We start from the raw sequence: 19,045 nt of genomic DNA, 5'->3' as shown, positions 1-19,045 counted from the left end.
AAGAAACAAGATTACGGGTCATCAAGGCCGGGGGAGTGGATCTTGTCTGCAATCTTAAACGTGTGTTTTTAACTGTGGCTACCAGCCTTTTTTTTTTTAAACTGTGGTTTTATTGCTTATAAAGATGATACATTTTTGTAATGGTTTTAATTAACTGAACAATAAACTTACTTACTTACCAACTGCAGCTCAGGTTCCAGTGGGCTCTCTGAAAGAAGGCGGCACCTCAGAGTCAGGAGTTTACAAGTGTTTCCCTTGTCAGAAGAACCCAGGAATCTGGAGACAAGGTGTCACTCGGGAGGAAAGGACACACCCTTGTTTAATTATTAGGGAGCCATTTAAAATGGCAACCGTAATAAAGTTGGAACATTACGTCACAGGACAATGGTACAAACGGCTACAAGTTCATCGTGACTAGCTTCCCTTGATGGCATATACCTCAAGGGAATTGTCTTCCAAATCAAGGTGAAACCCCTTGCAACCCTCTGAGGCTCGGGATCAGGATTAATGTAGAGTCAGCAATCCAAATGGACCAACGTTACACCCCAAGGCCCCATTCCCAGTGAACCACTGGAGACCGGCCTGGATACACCCTATTCTGTTTAGCGGCAGGTGCAAATCGGGATAGGGAGAAGATGCAGTGCAGGCTTACCCCAGGCTCAGGCCTTTGGTGCCTCTGGCATATCCTTGGCCATTTCATAATGCTATTGGTTTAGTAGCCGGCTTTAGTCAGCTGATCTCCAGATTATTGTGTTTCTTGAGCAGACTCTCCCCAAGAACCAATGAACATCTCAGTCATCTAGACATTATCTTTATCCACTGTTGACCAGAGCAGTTCCCATCCTTTTCAAAACAGCCCAGCCCTTCCAAGAAAGGTGGGATCAGCATCTGTATTGCCCTTTAGTCGCAGGTTTAGCCCCATCCTAGTGGGACCCAGCAATGGGTTGTCTAGTTATTGGCACATCATCTCCATCAGCTACTTCCGGAGAGCATTCCCAAACAAAGTAAAACTAGGTCAGTACTCATGGTAAACTGGGAGCACTGGTACAAAAGGATGGTCTAATCTTCAAAGTCCAACTAGGGTAGAAACACACTTGTTGGTATTTTCCTAGTCTTTCTCCACTGGAGGGGGGAAAAGCAGCAAAAGGTCAGTGGGATGTAGACAGGGTAGGTCAAAGTCACACATTCCACCAAATAGTCACCATTACAGTGTCCACCTTGGACTAATGTTGGATGGGAATGTACCCTGCGAATGGCGCAGTCATCTTTCCCTGCCCTGAGTGGCCGACTGCGGGTATCTTTATCCAGGTTTTTTGATTTTGACCTCAGACTCACACTAATTTAGTGAGTGCACAAAGTCTTAGGCCTGTCCCTTGGCATGAGTGAAGTCCTGGACCTGTCCTGTCACCTGAAGGAGATCGTCAATCATGCCCTCTTTGCACTGACAGTGAGCTCCCGTCCATGTAATGGGTTTAATACCTAGAACGGCAGTGGAAGTCTATCATGTTTTGTGAATTAATAGATATGACCAGACCTTTTTTTATCTGTGTCACTGAAGTGGGGGCCTACTAGCCCACTCTAGTAAGGTTCTGCTTCCATGTTCTGACCTGAATTAAAGTGCCAACATGCCAAAAGTATGCTGTGCATATTTGTGTACAGGGCCCGCATGATACATGTATTGTGGATGAGTGAACTAGAGTAATGGCGGCCTCTGGGATCAATCCTGGATTGCCCATAGCCTGGCTAGGTACACAAGATGGGGATGAGGTTGTTTTCCCAGGCATCGAAAGTGCATTGCTGACATTCCTAATGAAGTTAGGAGACCAAGACAGTGGAATGGGGAGAGAAGAGAAAAAGATCATTTAGAAATTCTATTAGGCCTTTTCTGAGACAGGCTGATGTTCAGTCTTCCTGTAGCACTGTGATTTGGCAGGCGATGAAGGTGAAAGGTGGGGCTACAGTGTATGTTGTTCAAGGTTAAAGGGAACACTTTTGTGAGGCCAGTCTATTGTCTTTCCCCTTCCCACTCTTCTGTGAGTTCACACCTCACTGTGCCGCTTGTTTGGGTGCTCCGGGATGGAAACCACCATGCTGGGAGGAGCAGCACCTTACACAGTGGCTGGAGAGCAATTTGAAAAGGACACTTGACAAGAGATTCACCCTACACCGGTTCTGAAAGTGAAGACAATGTATCCACACCTCTTCTTTGTTTTGTTTTTATACAAATAGGACTCACTTGTCATCCCAGTTCCAAGTTTTTAATGATAAAGGAACTGAGTCCTCTGCAGAGTGCTCAGATGACTGCTGTGCAACCAGAGCTGGTGTCTGTTTGACAGCCAACTTACCAGAGGTGAGAATACATCATTTGAGTACATCCCTTCCTGGAACAAGCTGTTCCCTTGACCTGAAATGCCTAAAAGCCGGCCTGCCTTCTAAGAGATGGAAGGACTACGAAATGTTGTTGGAGGACTGACTGCCCAGAGGAGCCAGGGGCAGCATGATCCATGTGTTGGTGGAGTCAGCCAGAAGAGGAGGATGGATAAGAGCAATCTGTACATCTGAATGTCATCAGGTAATGGGCTCTCTTTTAGTTCCAGACGTGAACCGTAAAAGACGCAGCTTTACCTGCACCACTGTGACTAGAAGGAAAATTAGGCTTGATCTTTGCTGCTGTGGCTTGACCTGCACTACTGTGACCAGAAGAACATTGTGGCTGAACTATGCTGTTGTGCCCAAAAGTAACCTGCAGCCCAACCTGAGCCACATCAAAGAAAGAAGAAGGCCTATGGGTTGCCTTGCTATCTCAGAATTGACTTGTGTGTGGGAACCTCAAGAGCGGTTGTACAAGGCCAACACAAACCTGGAGCACCTGCCCACCTTTCCCAATGATGATCTAATATCTGCAGTAAACACTGCTCCTGCCAGTGAGGCTGCTGGCGGCCATCAGCACTCTTGCTGAATGTGTGACCGCAGCGTAGGTTCTAAGAGCTCGAAGAAGCTTCCCCAGAGTTGCCGATGAATGCGCTCTTCCAGAAGCAGCGGAGAGGTGTTTCAGAAACTAAGTCAGGCAGCTGCCTGACCACAATTCCTTACACACTGAAAACAAACCTTGAACTGTGAAAAACAGAGCATACTTTCAATATAACGGGGTTAATCTACACCTAGATCTAATCACACTATAACTTTGTCCCTTAGGGGAACCACCTCGATAGGAATTGGGGGACGGTGGGGCTAAAAGGAGAGTAAAGGCACAGTCAACCCCAGCACCCAGGACACAAAATTGCATCTTGCCTATATTGTGTGTGTAGTATTTAGTTCTTGCGTGCATTAAAATACTTTCCTTCTTCAAAGTAAAGCACTGGGTTGTAGAATTAGTTAATGCACTTCTGTAAGATTGCTGAGTCCTACGTTTGAGCACCACCCCCACACTACCTCCCTGATAACTCTGTGACTGCTCAATGTGGCTACCACTGAGAGTCAAGTGCAGAAGGGGTTATACTTGGCCCAGTTTTGAATCCTCAGCCGAACCCTGGGACATCAGAGACAAACAAACGGAACCCTAAGAGCTGAGGCCCGGTAGCCCCTTTTTGCACTGTGCACCTCCACCCAGCTGGGGTCTGACACCCAAACAATGAAGAAGAGAGAATGCAGGTGCTGTGTTGGGTAGCGCTTGGCCTAACAAAATGCAAAGTGGTCCATCCATCAAAGAGAGTGTCCTTCTAAAATGGATTATCCATCCTCTGATTCAGTCATAAATGGGCTATTTCACAAGTATCACGTGATCACAACCACACAGCACACATTCTAGGGAAGTAAAGCACCCCATTTTGGGGAACTGAGCTGATTTTTACGAGCTAGAGATCCTTGGCTGCATTTCCGGAGAGTACTGATAAAAAATATATGTGCCCCTGAATGGAATCACAGACATCAAACCCCTCGCCCACTTCTCTGTCCAAATATGATAATATTTTGGAAATAAATGTTTGTCTACATCGAGGTCAGATTGCAGGTTTCCACCCCACACAATCCAATGCTAGCATTTTCCGGATATCCATCTCATGCGGATAAATATCACCAGAGCATTAAGAAGTTAGTGGCAAAATCTTTGATCACATCGCATTGGAAACACAGTATACCCTCAGTTGTCTCAAGGGCTTAGCAAAATAGCAAAAGTACCTAACAGCGAAAAATGATATGTGGACAGAAGTGCAATAACAATTTTGACTTATTATGAGATGAATTCATGAATAATTAAATTTTTGTGTATTTTAATTTTATAGATAAACTGTATCTATCAAATTAAGAATTAATTACTTTCTGCTGTGCTTGGGGGAATACTGTCCCTCCAGTGGACTGGCAGATGTCCAAGCCACTAGTGGAAAAGAGTTTAAATCAGAAGTGTCAAAAAAATGAAAAGATAGCACAGCTGTTCATACAGCTAAAAAAAAGAAATAAAAAAATATATGGGACTGTATAAACCACCCACACAATCGATGGGCTGAAAACTAACAACATGCTGCCCCTACTATCCAGGTAATGAGTGGCCCATTATATCTGAACTTAGTTATACATGTCAACACCATTCAAACATTGTTCTCTGTACTATTCCTAAGATATGTGATTGAAAAGTGAATCTCTTTTTTTAAAACGGTTTTTCATCAGATGCAACGATATTGTTAGGAATTTGCAGCTTTGAGGCAAAGGAACAATATTATTTACCACTAAATAATGAAGTATCCCTGTGCCCGTTCAAAGTTGGGTCAGGTAAAAAAAACCTCAAATAATACAACAAGAACTTAAATGTAGTGAGACAAGCTAAAATGACAGTGAGCATCTTAAGTGTGGCCTGTATTTAAAATAGCCTTTAGTCAGCAACGTGTATGTATTTTACTTATGTGAGTAAGAGATGGGGGCTTCCAGAGATTTAAAAGATTGGATTTCTTACCGTATACTCTTTCCTTTGTTCAGTATCTTGTAGACTTAAACCTTGAAAGAGAAGAATACACGAAATGTCAGAGACACAAGAAAAAGGAGGGTTAGTATATGTAAGGAGGTGTAAAAATACGAATCTGGGCTTCAGGACTAAGTGATAAATTTGGATGGATGTGTTAGAAATTCAAATACAACTAATTACAAATATAAATTTCTGGTTTGATTTTTTAATGTTTTCGATTTTCCAATGTTTTTGAGTTTTCTGGTTTGCACAGGGTTTCCACAGAACTGCAATCAGTAAGAGAACTTTGAAGGAAGGACAGCTCACCCAGGGACTGTGTTGTGCATGGTCATTTCAGATTTTCAAAATATTTATTTCTTCAAGGAAGGGAGAGCCATTAGAGTTTGCAGGAGGGGGTAGTGGGTTCCCATATGCTTTACTATTTTGGTGAGGAGGCAGGGGAAGCAAGAGACACATGGGGAGTAATGTGGTCCCCTCACCTGATTTTCAATTGCTCATGCAGAACGGATTGTTGAGGCTGCGAGTGAGAGAGGGGTGTTTCTCTGGTGATGTTGTGTGGGCGTTTCCCCCTGTTTGAAACCTGAAAAGTCATTGAAAGTGGACATATCAGTAGCATGAAGCTCACAGAGAGGCCAGAAGGTTGGGGATGGAATCTGATAAAGGATGGGTTTCAGTGCTGAATTTGAGCCGGTGGTTTCCGATGGTCCGCGCTGGCACTTAATCGTGAACGCTGGTGCTTTTCATGAGCTCCAGTTAAGAACTCATTTATTTACCAGGGGATTAAATGATTTGCCCAGAATCACAGGATGTTGAGCTGACGCCAAGAGTCGAACCTGGTCACCCAGCTCCGAAGTTGGCAACTCTGCCCATTACGCCACATCCTCGCCCCCCTTTTGTGGTTAGTAGTTGGTTCTGTTTTAGTCTGCGCTGACAGGAGAAATGAGCTGGTGCAAGCTGCCTCCTGACGAGAGCCCCGGCACTTATTTTTTTACAAATCAACCACTGATGGGTTTCAAAGCTTGAATGATTTCGTGGGGAAATTTCTTTCTAAGGGCTTCAAGACAATTTGATCCTTAATTTTGAAGGGCCCAGTAAAAGTGACTTACTAGGCTCATTGGAATAATGAAGAAAACACAAACACTCAGACTTGCATTGTTTCTGCTGTGATTTCAGCTTTTCAAAAGAGCCACAGTTCCAGGGGAACTGCCAGTAGGAAGTGGGAATTACCAGATGAATTAGATACAGGATTACCAATTCACTCTGCGATTCCCCATTTTCCAGTGAATCTTCTGGGTTTGACTCAGAATCCCTGCTAGCTCTGCTCCCACAAAATTATTGGGTCTTTCAGTAATGTTAGTTCCTGGAATGTAGAGTTAAAGGATAAGGTTCAAATCACTCATAATGAGGCCCTAAGTCATTCAATTAAAATATATGTGCGTTTTGCAACTTTTTAGGTCGAGCCTGGGCAGCGCATGCGCTCAGCCGCGGCCCGTGGAGTGAGTTTGGTGGGGCAGGGAGGCGGTGCGGGGGTGGGGGGTGGTAAACAATGGAATATGGATGATTGCAGGTAAGTAAACAATTAAACAATTTAATAAATAAAACGAATTTCGTGGCGCACCCTGCATCGCAAAATGCGAAGCAGCACGTGCTACGAAATTTGTTTTATTTAATAAATTGTTTACTTACCTGCCAGGGTGACCAACTGGCATAGGTGCAAATTCAGGACGCTGGGTGTAAAAATTCAGGACAAAGGGTAAAAATTCAGGACAAAAATTCAGGACAGGAGGTCAAAATTCAGGACAAAACTTCTGGACAAAAGGTAGATTTTACAGACACATCAGAGGAGGTTGCGCAATAGTATGTAAGTAAGTAAATAGACAACCATTTAAGCACTAGTAAAAATAGGTTTATATTAGGTTGAAACAATCGTGTACTTCATGGTTTTCAGTATGCATGCAGCTTTGATCAACTGTGTAGGTCTTTTTGTGGTATTTCATATGATAATAATCTATATATATGGTTACAGCACTGGGTTGTCCAGTCTGATATTTTGTATACAATTCATGTTCCTGAGCAGGCATGTTTGGTGTGAGAAATGGTCGGGAAGATCTGCTCGGATAGACATTGTGAGATGTAAAGTGGCAAGCACAAGATGCAGCTAATACAGATCCAAACACATTCAACCATTTACAAACCTATCTAGCATGCATCCTTCCATCCATCATTTCACTCAATCATCCATCCATCCACCCTTTTACTCATCCATTCATTATCCATCCATCCACCCTTTCACCCTATCTATCCGCACACGCATCCATCCACTCTTCTACCCATCCATCCATTCACTCACCCATGCAGTCATTTACCCTTTCACCCATCCAACCACCCTTTCACATACTCATCCATCCACACAGTAACTCACCCTTCCGCACATTCACCCTTTCAGTCATCCACACATCCATCCTCCATTTCTCTCTACGTCGACCGTTTGACTTAGCCATCCATCCTTCCTTTCATCCACCCAACCGTCCATCTACTCATCCACTCATGAATCCATCCATTGACCCTATCACTCATCCATCCTTTAAATCATCCATCCATCTTTTCTCTGATCCATCCCCCTGTTCACTCCTTCACTCATTTACTCAACCTTTGCCCATGCACCCTCCCCTTCACTCACTCATCCATCCCTACATCCCATTCCTACATTGCTGCCAGGATGCCCGAGGCTGGAGGAGGCCCACCACATGCTTTTCAAGCCAGACTGGCCGATTGTCATTCTGTATGTGGCAATCAGCCTCATTCAGAATGACAATGGGCGGGATGGGGCTGCTCTTGCGCTCAGAGTAGTGCGAAGTGGCCCCATCAGGGAGTAGAGGATTCTCACACGGGAACAGTGCTGTTCCCCAAAGGCCCAAATTGCGGACAAATGGCGTCCGTAAAAGGGATCCTCACGGACAATGGACGAGAGGTCCCAATTACGGACGGTCCGTGAAATTTACGGACGGTTGGTCACCCTATTACCGGCAATTATCCATATTCCGTTGTTTACCACCCTCCACCCTGCCCCTCCCCCACACCGCCTCCCTGCCCCACCGAACTCCCTCCACGGGCCGCAGCTGCATGCGCTGCTCTGAGAGCCATGCTGTATTTGAGTATGTTCTTGTAGCCCCGCCCACTCTCTGCCCATATTTGTAATTGAACTTGTGTATTGTCCTTCGTAAATGCAGGGTTCTGATTCGTTATTAAGCTTGTTAATCCCTTCTTAGTACCACCTTGTCTTCATTTGTAAACCTCCCATGAGGACTGCCCCCTTTACTTCGGTTGTTACAGGTACGTCTTCTTTAGTCTGTAAGCACTATCCCCCAGATTCATCATTGTCATGTTTTGCGAGTCCTTAATAGCGATTATTAAGGAATCGCTATTAAAGACTCGCAAAACGGGATTCATGTAGAAATCCCAATATTTATTGCGATTTCTACAGCTTCCTTATTTGCGAATCGCTAATTGCTAATCGCAAATAAGGAATGACTCCCCATTAATTCCTGGAATGAATGGGAAGTCATTCCTTATTTGCGATTAGCAAATAGCGATTCACAAATAAGGATGCAATTTCAAGGGGTGCCAGGGTGTCAAAAGGACACCCTGTAGCACCCCTGAAATGGTAATGTACACAGATGTTGCGCACACACATGTCCAAAGGACATGTGTGTGTGTAACATACAACTTAGAAAAATGCACTAAAGTGCATTTTTCTAAGTTTTCGCTATTTACCACGTAGTTACACTTCGCGGTAAATAGCGGCCCCAGATTGCGAATTCGCAATTTTAAAATTTTTCATGAATTGCATTTAATGAATCTCAAATTGAGATTCCTTAAATGCAATTATTCGCGATTTAGCGATTTTTAGAATTGCGATTTTTGCATTTGGGTTGATGAATCCCAAATGCAAAAATAGCGCTCACAAAAGGGCCAGATTCTCAGAATCTGGCCCTTTGCTTGCCGATTTCGGCTTCATGAATCTGGCTGTAAGTTCTCCTGGCTCTAGAGTCTCTTACCTCAGACAGTCTCATTAAAGTAGACTTCTGTCCATTCTGTCTGTTTCACTCTAGACTGCCATAATTGCACCAAAATTACCAGTATCATTAGAAGTGATATCCTGTGTGCTTTGAACCTGGCTGGATGACATCACAGGATGTGACTATACATGACCTATGACTCAACAGGGTGCGACATTTCAGAGTGATATCGCTGAGGTTTCCTTTCAAAAATGTTACAGTTGCTAAATAAAAGAAAACTATAAATTAATAGATACGTGCAAGTTGTGTAATTGCCGCAAAGTGACACAGTTTGTGTGGCTTACCTTTGGATGGTTGGCCTTGAATTTTTTTATACTAGAACATTTATCACATGTAAAATATCACTTGCGGCATGACTGGGTTGCCTTTGTGCCTTGGTACAATAACGAGCATCCCATTACAATGGCTTATTTAGAATATGTGCTCCCAGTAACCTAATTTGCGCAGAAATCTTGAGAACTCTGACACTGCACAATTTGTACCCGTTCAGGTCAAGCAGTGCTGCAATTTTTCATGCAGCTATATGTTGCCTGAACAATAGCAAATAAGGCCTTTATGCAACTGTAATTAAATAACAAAAATATACTAAAACAAACAGCTATTTTAGTTGGCTACTTGTATCAACTGGGCTGATGCCACATAGACTAGGGGAAAAGAACACACATGCCAGGAACAGCCTCATATGCCCTGGTAGTGTCCTCACTCTTCAAGTGTTGTTTCATATCAAGAGGTACAACCATTAAATACCCACTCACAATCACATATACTCCAGCCCATCTTCAGTATTGCCCAGTAAGGACTCGCATGACCAGTTTCGGCTTCAGTGTCAAATGCATGTGCATGCATCAGGATAGCTAATGCTCACATATACTATCATATACCTAGTTCACCCACATATATGCTTAGTCATGGGCTGGTATACTGATTTCCCTAATTAATAGGCATGGCCAACTCACTGGCTCACTCCTATCCCGACTTACTGAAGTTTGGAAAAGTACTAATGACCCCAATAAGATGCCTTTATTATAGTGATGGAGACACCGCCAGGGAAATACGGTAATCTCACAGTATTAGGTCAGTTTCGCCCCCTTTTCTGTATTTTGCTCCTGGGAATGTGGAATAATGTGTGGGAACTGTATTTGCCATCGTTTTACCACCTTGCATACTGCAATCTTACAAGTGAAACTAAAAATCTTTTTCTGCCTTCCTGTAAACTTTGCAAGGCACTGAGAATCAGGTCTCTTGTGTGTATTGTTTAGGTGGATATGTAAAGAAAGACGAAGCTGAAGGTAAGTATAGGTGTTTATTTGCAAAGAGTCTAACCCAGGCAGCATCTTTCTAGCACGAGTTAGTTAGTTATGGCTCCTGCTCTCTACAAGATGTGTAGGCTACAAAATTTCAGTTCCATGTATGCCACTTGTTAGCTTTAGTGCAAAATTACTTTGCAAGAAGTATTGTTTAATGTTGAAGCAGCAGTGTGTAGCCTTTCTTTTTGTCAAGTGAATTACTTTTGTTTGTGAAATTTCACTCTGTCGCCTCTAGCTGCTTCCTTTCATTTCAGTGAACTTTGACCGTTTCTAGGTCTTATCTGCGACAACACATGCACTCTCGCTTGCGAGGTATGCTTTATGCCAAAAGGGACTTGCAGCCTGCCCTTTGTGCAACCTTTGTCGGTTTCATTGTCACTCTCTTATATGCTGTCTTCTAATTGGCCAGCATGTACTAGCTTGACTTCCTCTTCTTTCGGCTGGAGTATGGACCAAGTACTGATTGCTTCAGCTTGATTGTTGTTCTTCCTCTGATCGGGCTAATTGATAGAGGTACTATATTTAGGTCCAACCTGGGCAGCGCATGCGCTGCATTGCGAGGCATGCTGTATTCAGTAAGGAACTTGAAGCTCCGCCCATATTTTTATTGGCTTGTATCATTGTCCACTGTAAACTGTGGCTGTTCATTGGTCAATAGGCTTATTAGCCCCTCCTTAGAACAGCCTTGTCTCATTTTGTAAACTCCCATGGCAACACCACCAGTTACGTGTGTTGTTACTCGGTAGGCTTTAATTACAGCCTTGGAGCACTATTTTCTCAAATAGCTTTGTCCTGCCTGCTGTTGCAGGCAGGACACCCTCTCTATCCTAACACTTAAAAAAAAATTATAGCACAAACGCATTTGCAATGCAATAGGTCTCACATTTGCGAGAGTTTAAGCTATTGGCATTGTAAATGACAATGCCTTTTATTTATCTGTTTTAAAAACAACATATAAGTAAAGGCATTGTCGTTTACAGTGTCTATAGCTCAAACTTGTAAAAGCCAGCCCTATTGCATTGCAAATGCTTGTTTCGATCTGGCTATGGGCAGCTTCAGCTGTCTGTGAGGCCTCATTTGCAATTCTTCAAAAAGGACAGGAAGGAGTAATGGCCTCCGGGTCAGCCCCCTTCATCCACTGGTTTTCATGTGTTTTTCATGGTTTGATAATGCTTTCATGGACAGTACATCATTGGCCATGGTGTTTTGTGCATGAATACATTGTCTAATTTGTGTTCCCGTTTGGCTCTGTGATGGGTAGTGTTTTTGTTAGATTGGAGATGTGACATGACACATACCTGCTAATTGCAAGATGCTATATTCTTTTATGTATTTACTTTGCTGACACATTTATATTGTTGCATTACAGATATTTTCTTTAGGGTGTGCTTGCTCTCACCATTGCAAATTCATATGTTTTCTCAGAGATATGTTTTCCTAAAGATTCAATAAAAATACGGCCCCTTGGTCAACAGTATCTTCAATGCAACATTTTCCTGAGCATGTCTTTTAAGTTCATCCTTTAATACTTCAACTTCCTCATCTTACTCCTTTTCCTAATACTCTTCTTTGGTGGTAAAACTTACTTTTATATTGTACCACAGGGTGTTGCTTCATTATGGTAATTTCTTTCTAGGGCAGGTTAGGCAGGGCTTTAAGTGGGATGAAAAAACTGGGGGGGTCTCTCAAAGGGGCGTGGCCAGTGTAATTAGGGGCGTGGCTTTAAAACACTTACGCTAAAAATCTGTGTTTAGCATAGTGTGCCGCCCGACTTGTATTTTGCTGTTTCTGTCATTGCATCCAGATATGTGATACAACAAGTAACATCATACCTACAGCAAGTCAGGACTATTGGCGTTGACAATAGGTGTTAGTTGCATAGGATAAACAAGCTGCAGCCTTGGCTTGTTACATATAATATTGAAAAAGCTTCCAATTAAAGCCCTAGTGACCCTACCACAATGTTGCTCGTCTTGCGTTTCAGAATGAGAAGGGAAATCCAGAAAGAAAATGACTCTTTAAATGATTTCCCTTCCCCCACACCGCTCACCTGGCATTACGTCATGCCGTAACTTCTCCGCGAGTGAGAAGTGAGGGCAGCACACATCGATTTGCCTGCTGTTTTGAAACCGGTCTCTATCGGGCTGTTTTGCGCCCTGGCACTTTTTTCCGGACTGCAAACTGCTGTCACTACAGTCCGGGAAAAAAGGGACCTCCTGTGCCAGGGCTCAAAACAGAGTCCAATAGAGACCCGTTTCAAGGCCCCCTTTAAAAAACTGCCGGTGCTGACCCCTTGAGACCCGGCCCACTTAAAACCCTGAGGTTAGGGCAACACTAACAAAGTTGTTAAACTATAAATAAACACTTCTCCTAAGAAAAGACCAATCTTAATGGCTTTCAAACAGTTAGGATCACATTAAGCCTTTCTATTGACTTCTCAAGTTTATGTACTTCAAACTGTTCAAATACGTTGACTTTTTAATGCTGAATTTAACACATTTATTATTCCAACCTTATTCTCTCAAACAAACAGCACTTTGCATTAATTCATTGATATTTTCCACTTCTCACCAGGATCTCTGCTCATAGGTAATTCCCAAACATGATATGGAAAGTGATCCAATTTGGCTTACATAGGAATAGAGTGACTACCTCATCTGTAGGGCCTTTAAAAGGTCATAAGGAATGGAAGAGTCAGTCACATGACCGGCTTTACCTGACATGCAAGCCACCACTATGTGCCAGTCATCACTAGCTCTAGCTTGTGGGGAAAATCTCTTGATTTCTCTACAAGCATTCAACCTCTGGGTTAATGTATTGCTAATTGTAAATGTTAACTAGCATTTTCATGGGCACAATCTGACATAAGTAAAGCATTGTATCACCTTTCTAAAGAGGTTCTAAATTTCCAAACATTTTAATTGTAGACCAGGGTCAGATTTCAGTTTAGTGGTGGTATGGTCATAGCTACCGTTACAAAATAAATCAAGCCCTGAAGAGTATTGTTTTGGTCCCTCACCTGGCAGAAGGATGGTGGCAAGGGGGCGAACCTCCACACCTTGAACCGGGTATTCCAAGGGAGAGTTGGCTTTGGCGATGAGAAGTCGGTCTGCTGGAGATTGGGACCTAGAGAAAAGAAACAAAGATACTGTTGATGATGCGACTTAGGTGGTGTGATAGCTTTGGCAACTACATTAAGAGGAAAGTGTTTCATCCTGAAGGCCTCCTGGGTAAAAGGAGTATTCCTTCTCACTCACTTTCAGATACTTCTGGAATACAGGGTAAAGTGTCTTAAAAGCCTTGGAAAGCAAGCATGTGTAGAGTGCTGTAATTAATTAATGCAATCATTCAGGTTGAGCCATAGCAGAATTCAACAGGCACTACTGTTTCCAAGTGGAAGCATTTTTCAGATACAAAATAGGGTAGGTGATGTACTCGATTTACGTGCATTCGAATATGAGATTGTTCGGTGTACATGATCACCAAACATTCAAACAGCAAAAAGAAACAGTTCCAAAAAAGAAGAAGCAGGCAAGACCCTCTGCAGACAAATAACGCCCATGGTTATAATCCCAGCACTGTGCCCCCTCCAGTGTAAAAGCACTCTCCTATCTTTGTATTCCTTAAAATACACAGCCAACATGCGCTGTGGTTATAGTGGTCATTGTTGGCTGCAGTTTTATTACGAATACATGCATATACTTCGGTCATAAATTGTATGACCCCTGGTCATCAATTATCATTTGTGAACTGTCATATTTTGATCGTCATAAATCATATACTTTGCTTGTCATACACATTGTTTGCCGTAACATTCATAAATCGCACCAACAGTTCATTGATTAGTTCTTTTGCAGGCTTATCTTCTTTCATGTCACTCCTGGGTCATACAATTGTTCGGTTGGTTTCCACACTCTTTGCATGTGGGGGGTAGCTTCTCCCCGAAGTTAGGCCCCAACTCGCTACCTTGTTAGTCTCATTTGTGCCCTGCCGTCCGGCGGGGTCTGTACTGCGAGTGCCGTCTCCGTTTGCTACCCTTTTTAGGTCTCGACTGGAGTACACTGCGCAGCAGTGTCACGCAGCTCGAAAAATTTTGTTTTAACAGTAGTGCGGTTGAACCCGCCTCTCTCTTCCATTGGCTAGCTCTATAAATGGAGGCTAGCCATTGTAAGAGAATAATGCCAATCATTGTGGGAGCAGATTTGTGGGCGTTTCTGTATTTTTTTTAGCCCTGCCCCATTTTTACCGTCATGGGGCGGTGGGTGTTTGTGGGTGTTGTCTTATTTTTTTCTTTCTCACTATGTTTGCGGCTGCCATTTTTTTCATGGAGCTGGAGCGGGCCGGTTATTTCCGTGCTTCTCCCTTCCCTTTGCCCTATCTTCCTCTCCCTCCTCTCATCCTTTCTCTTCTCCTCCTCCATCCTCGTCCCTTCTCTACTTCTCCTGGTCTCGTGTCTTCCCTCTATTGCCCTCCCCTCGGTCCCTCTCCCCCACTCCTCCTCCCCTGCTCGCGCCCAGCCTCTTCACTTCTCTCCCTGCTTAACGCGGTGAAGATGTCTCGGCTCGCGCTCTGCTCCTGCCTCCCCCTGCTCCTCGCCCTGCACGGTTATGGCGACGGTGAGTACCTGGGGGCGACCTATCAGATCCTCGCCTAGCTGCTGCCAAGCGTGCGGGAGTGCAGGGTGTAACGGTCTTGTTGGATTGACTTGAGCTGCCTGTCTTTGGTGTTTTTCTTTGTGTTTTGACCGGGACAGTGATGAAAAGGAGGCAGGAGCCTGCCGTAGTCACCAGCCGCTGAAGCCCCGCGGGACATGAGAGCTTCAGCCCTCTGGACAAGCCTTCCCTTCTGCTTTCAGGAGCTGCTCGGCTCCGCTCGCCTCCCCCCCTTCCCTCTGCCCTCCTTTGTCACGCTCTCGCCTCCCCCCCGCCCCTACCTCTGCCGCAGCTCTCCTCCGTCACTCCCCCGGGCTCTGTGTGTGTGTGTGTGCAAATGCAATAGATCTCGCATTTGCGAGAGATTAAGCTATTGACATTGTAATTGACAATGCCATTTATTTATCTGTTTTCAAAATCAACACATAAATAAAATGTTGTCATTTACAATGCCAATAGCTCTAACTTTGGCAAAGGCGAGACCGTTGCATTGTAAATGCTTGTTTTTTTAGGCCTACTCACCCTGCCGTGAGGCATCCCAAATTGAGTGGCCCTACTCCTACACAGCGCTCTGTCGGTGTATCTCCATAACCAACCATTGCACCCTTACTTCTCTTCTATCCGTTTGCCTGTTGTCCAGTACTACAACACTTCTGCTCCTTAGGTGAGGGTGGGTAGGTCAAAATCGTTGTGGCGCCGCTCCTCTGCTCCACGATGATAGGAGCTGTACAGGGTGAGTGGCGACTTATATTCCCCCTCCACTTTCTCGCCTCTACCTGTGGTGTTCCCCCATTGAGAGGGTTTGTATCTCGCCAGACCCTCCCATTGGCCAGGGGTGCATGGCAACTCTCTGGCGCCCGTGCGGTGGGGTGGGCTACACTAATTCTGCTTCTGGGCGCTTTAGGGCACCCAGAACCGGATTCTTTCAGGGCTCGCCATTGGTTGTGGCGCTGGCCCTCAAGGCCCCCTTTAGGGGCAGCCTCTACAATAAACTGTGGTTGAATCCTGATACCTGTACAAGCAGGATTGTACAGAATTTGGAATTAGGAGTTGTGCCAGAATTATTACACCTCTGATTCCCCCCGATAGATTTTGGCAAGCAAAACCAGCGGAAAACAATCAGGAAAATGGCCCAGAATATACGCAAACAAGGAAAATTTGATATGTTAAATACTTGGAGCCTGATTTAGATTTCGGTGGACGGGTAGCTCCTCACACTGATGACGAATAACACGTCCACAGAAATACAAATCCTATTAGAGCCAATGGGATTTATATATGTGTAACCCGCCCACCGAGATCTAAATCAGGGCTACATAGTTTGCCACAGTTCCAAGTGACAGAAGTGAAATAGAGGTTTTTATAGAGGGGAAGGGTGTAGTTATCATTTCTTACATTACGCGTTTAAAAAACACAATAATTCCAACATTTAGAAACTGACAAAGGAGAGATTTAGAAAAAAATATTGAGGGCATTTATTTGAAATTAAGGAAGTTTTAAGTGGCAGGGAGGTAAAAGAATTTCATTTTTGCTCTTAAAAATTAGAAATCTCCCTTCAAAACTGAAAATGTAGGGATGCAAGAGACCATATCATTAAAGCTCGGCCTTCTAGCTACTGCAAAAAGTTGCCAGGTATGCTTAAAATTTTAAAGCAAAACTACTGACAGTGTGCCAAAGGAAAACAAGCAGGATTGGCTGAATGTCTCACACAAGTCAAAGGGTGCACCTGCAGATGTGTGACAGCTGCATACCATTAAGAAATCTATGCGCCTTGAGACCACCTACTTCACTTACTTTCTGGCCTCAATTCAGTGTGATGATGTGAAAGCGAGTTTCGGTGTGCATTTTGTGGAAAGGGAGGCACCTTTTCAATCATGATGTAATCACATGTAAAGAATCTACGTGTCTGCTCATTTCCTCAGTGAAACGCCTACACACAAAGATATTAAACAGGGACTTCTTTTTCAGATCTTAAGTCCTACGCGGGGCGCTTGGCCGGGAAGCAAAAGCAGCCCTGGAAACTGTTTCAACAGTAGTGCCTCATGGCTCCAAGCCAGAAAGAAATATGAAAGATAAAGATGGAGGACCTTTAGGGTGGTTGACGAAAGAGCACGAGGCGGAATCAACATCGGGCAGCCTCCAAGCCGCTCCAGGACGCACCCATGGACCGTTCTCCTGCCTCTCCTGCAAATTCATCGGCACCGTCAACATCTCCGCTCCGACAACACCACAGATTCCCGACCCCAACCACCTACAATGCATACTGCTCAACACCCGCTCGGTCCACAGGCACGCCATTGAACTTTGGAACCTACTAGACACCATCTCTCCAGACGTCGCCTTCCTAACGGAAACATGGATGAACCCCTCCTCCGCCCCTGACATCGCCATCGCTATCCCTGACGAATATAAGATTACACGCAAAGACCGCACCGACCAAACAGGAGGAGGAATCGCTATCGTCCACAAAAAATCAATCCGCGTCTCAACCAGCTCCGACGCCAACCTCGCCAACTCCGAACACCTCCACTTCCAGATCCACATCGACCCCAAGACCACACTCAGAGGCACCCTCCTCTACAGACCACCAGGACCCCGCGCAAAATTCAGTGAAGACATCACGGACTTCATCACCCCACACGCGCTCCCCTCCAAAGACTACATCCTCCTGGGAGACCTCAACTTCCACCTTGAGAAGATCAACGACCGCAACACCGCCAACCTCTTAGACAACCTCGCCAACCTCGGACTTAAACAACTGGTCACCTCCCCCACCCACATCGCAGGGCACACACTCGACCCCATCTTCACCTCCAGCAACCATGTCTCTTTCAACCACACTACGGAGCTCCTCTGGACTGACCACAGCTGCGTCCACTTCACCTACAACAAGCCGCAACCCATCATCCACCTCCAACCAACTCTACAAAGAAACTGGAACAAAATCTCCACGGAACAGATCTCCTCATCGCTCCTTCAAACCTCCCCAGCCCTCTCTTCCAACGCCAGCGAAGCCGCCTCCAACCTCACCCTTTGGTTATCCAACACCGCAGACACCTTAGCACCACTGAAAAAACGCCAACACAAAATCAAGAAGGCCTCATGGTTCAACGAGGACCTCAAGAAATCCAAGAAACTATGCCGCTCCCTTGAAAAGGCCTGGAAAAAAGACTCATCCACCAGCAACAAGGACGCCTTCAAAAACGCCATCCGTACTCACCACCAACTGATCCGAAAAGCCAAAAAAACAGCATTCAAGGATCGACTCGACAACAACGCCCACAACAGCAAGGAACTTTTCAACATCGTCAAGGAATTTTCCAACCCCTCGACCAACTCCAACGACATCACCCCCTCTCAAGCCCTCTGCGACTCCCTAGCCTCTTTTTTCCACAACAAGATTGCTGACATCCACAACAGCTTTGACAACCAACCCGGAAGCCAACCCACCCTACCATCAGCTGACTATCCTCCCCCCGTTAACACCCTCAACGCCTGGAACCCTATCACCACTGAGGACACCATCCGCCTGATGAATTCCATCCACTCTGGATCCCCCACAGACCCATGCCCTCACCACATCTTCAACAAAGCAGACTCCGTCATAGCACCGCACCTCCGAGACGTCATCAACTGCTCCTTCAACTCTGCTACCTTCCCAGAAGACTGGAAACACGCTGAACTCACCGCCCTTCTGAAAAAACCAACAGCAGACCCCACCGAACTCAAAAACTACCGCCCCATCTCACTTCTTCCATTCCCGGCCAAAGTCATCGAGAAAGCGGTCAACAACCAGCTCGCCGCCTTCCTCGAGGCCAACAAATCCCTCGACTCCTCACAATCTGGCTTCCGTGCAAAGCACAGCACTGAGACCGCCCTCATCGCAGCAACAGACGACATTCGAACTCTACTGGACAATGGAGACACAGTCGCCCTCATCCTCCTCGACCTCTCTGCAGCCTTCGACACAGTCTGCCACAGCACCCTTTTACAGCGCCTCAGAAACATCGGAATCCAAGGAAAGGCACTGGAATGGATCACCTCGTTCCTCTC

The 19,045-nt window shown here is 45.0% G+C and overlaps 1 protein-coding gene across 6 annotated transcripts in view; it reads right to left on the bottom strand.

The window, feature by feature from the left end:
• Window positions 1–19,045, bottom strand: part of B4GALNT1 (beta-1,4-N-acetyl-galactosaminyltransferase 1) — a 613,238-nt gene that overhangs the window by 163,816 nt on the left and 430,377 nt on the right. For all 6 annotated transcript variants that reach the window (XM_086966472.1, XM_086966503.1, XM_086966477.1 and 3 more), the window contains exons 5-6: window positions 13,360–13,466; window positions 4,946–4,986 (exon numbers count right to left, since the gene is read on the bottom strand). In XM_086966472.1, coding sequence (XP_086822598.1) covers window positions 4,946–4,986; window positions 13,360–13,466 — 148 coding nt within the window. The remainder of the gene's footprint in view (window positions 1–4,945; window positions 4,987–13,359; window positions 13,467–19,045) is intronic.

The sequence above is a fragment of the Lissotriton vulgaris genome, chromosome 1_1 (assembly GCF_964263255.1).
Source record: "Lissotriton vulgaris chromosome 1_1, aLisVul1.2, whole genome shotgun sequence".
Lineage (NCBI taxonomy): Eukaryota > Metazoa > Chordata > Amphibia > Caudata > Salamandridae > Lissotriton > Lissotriton vulgaris.
The sequence above is the reverse complement of the archived record's forward strand: the minus strand, read 5'-3'. Positions and strand labels throughout refer to the sequence as shown.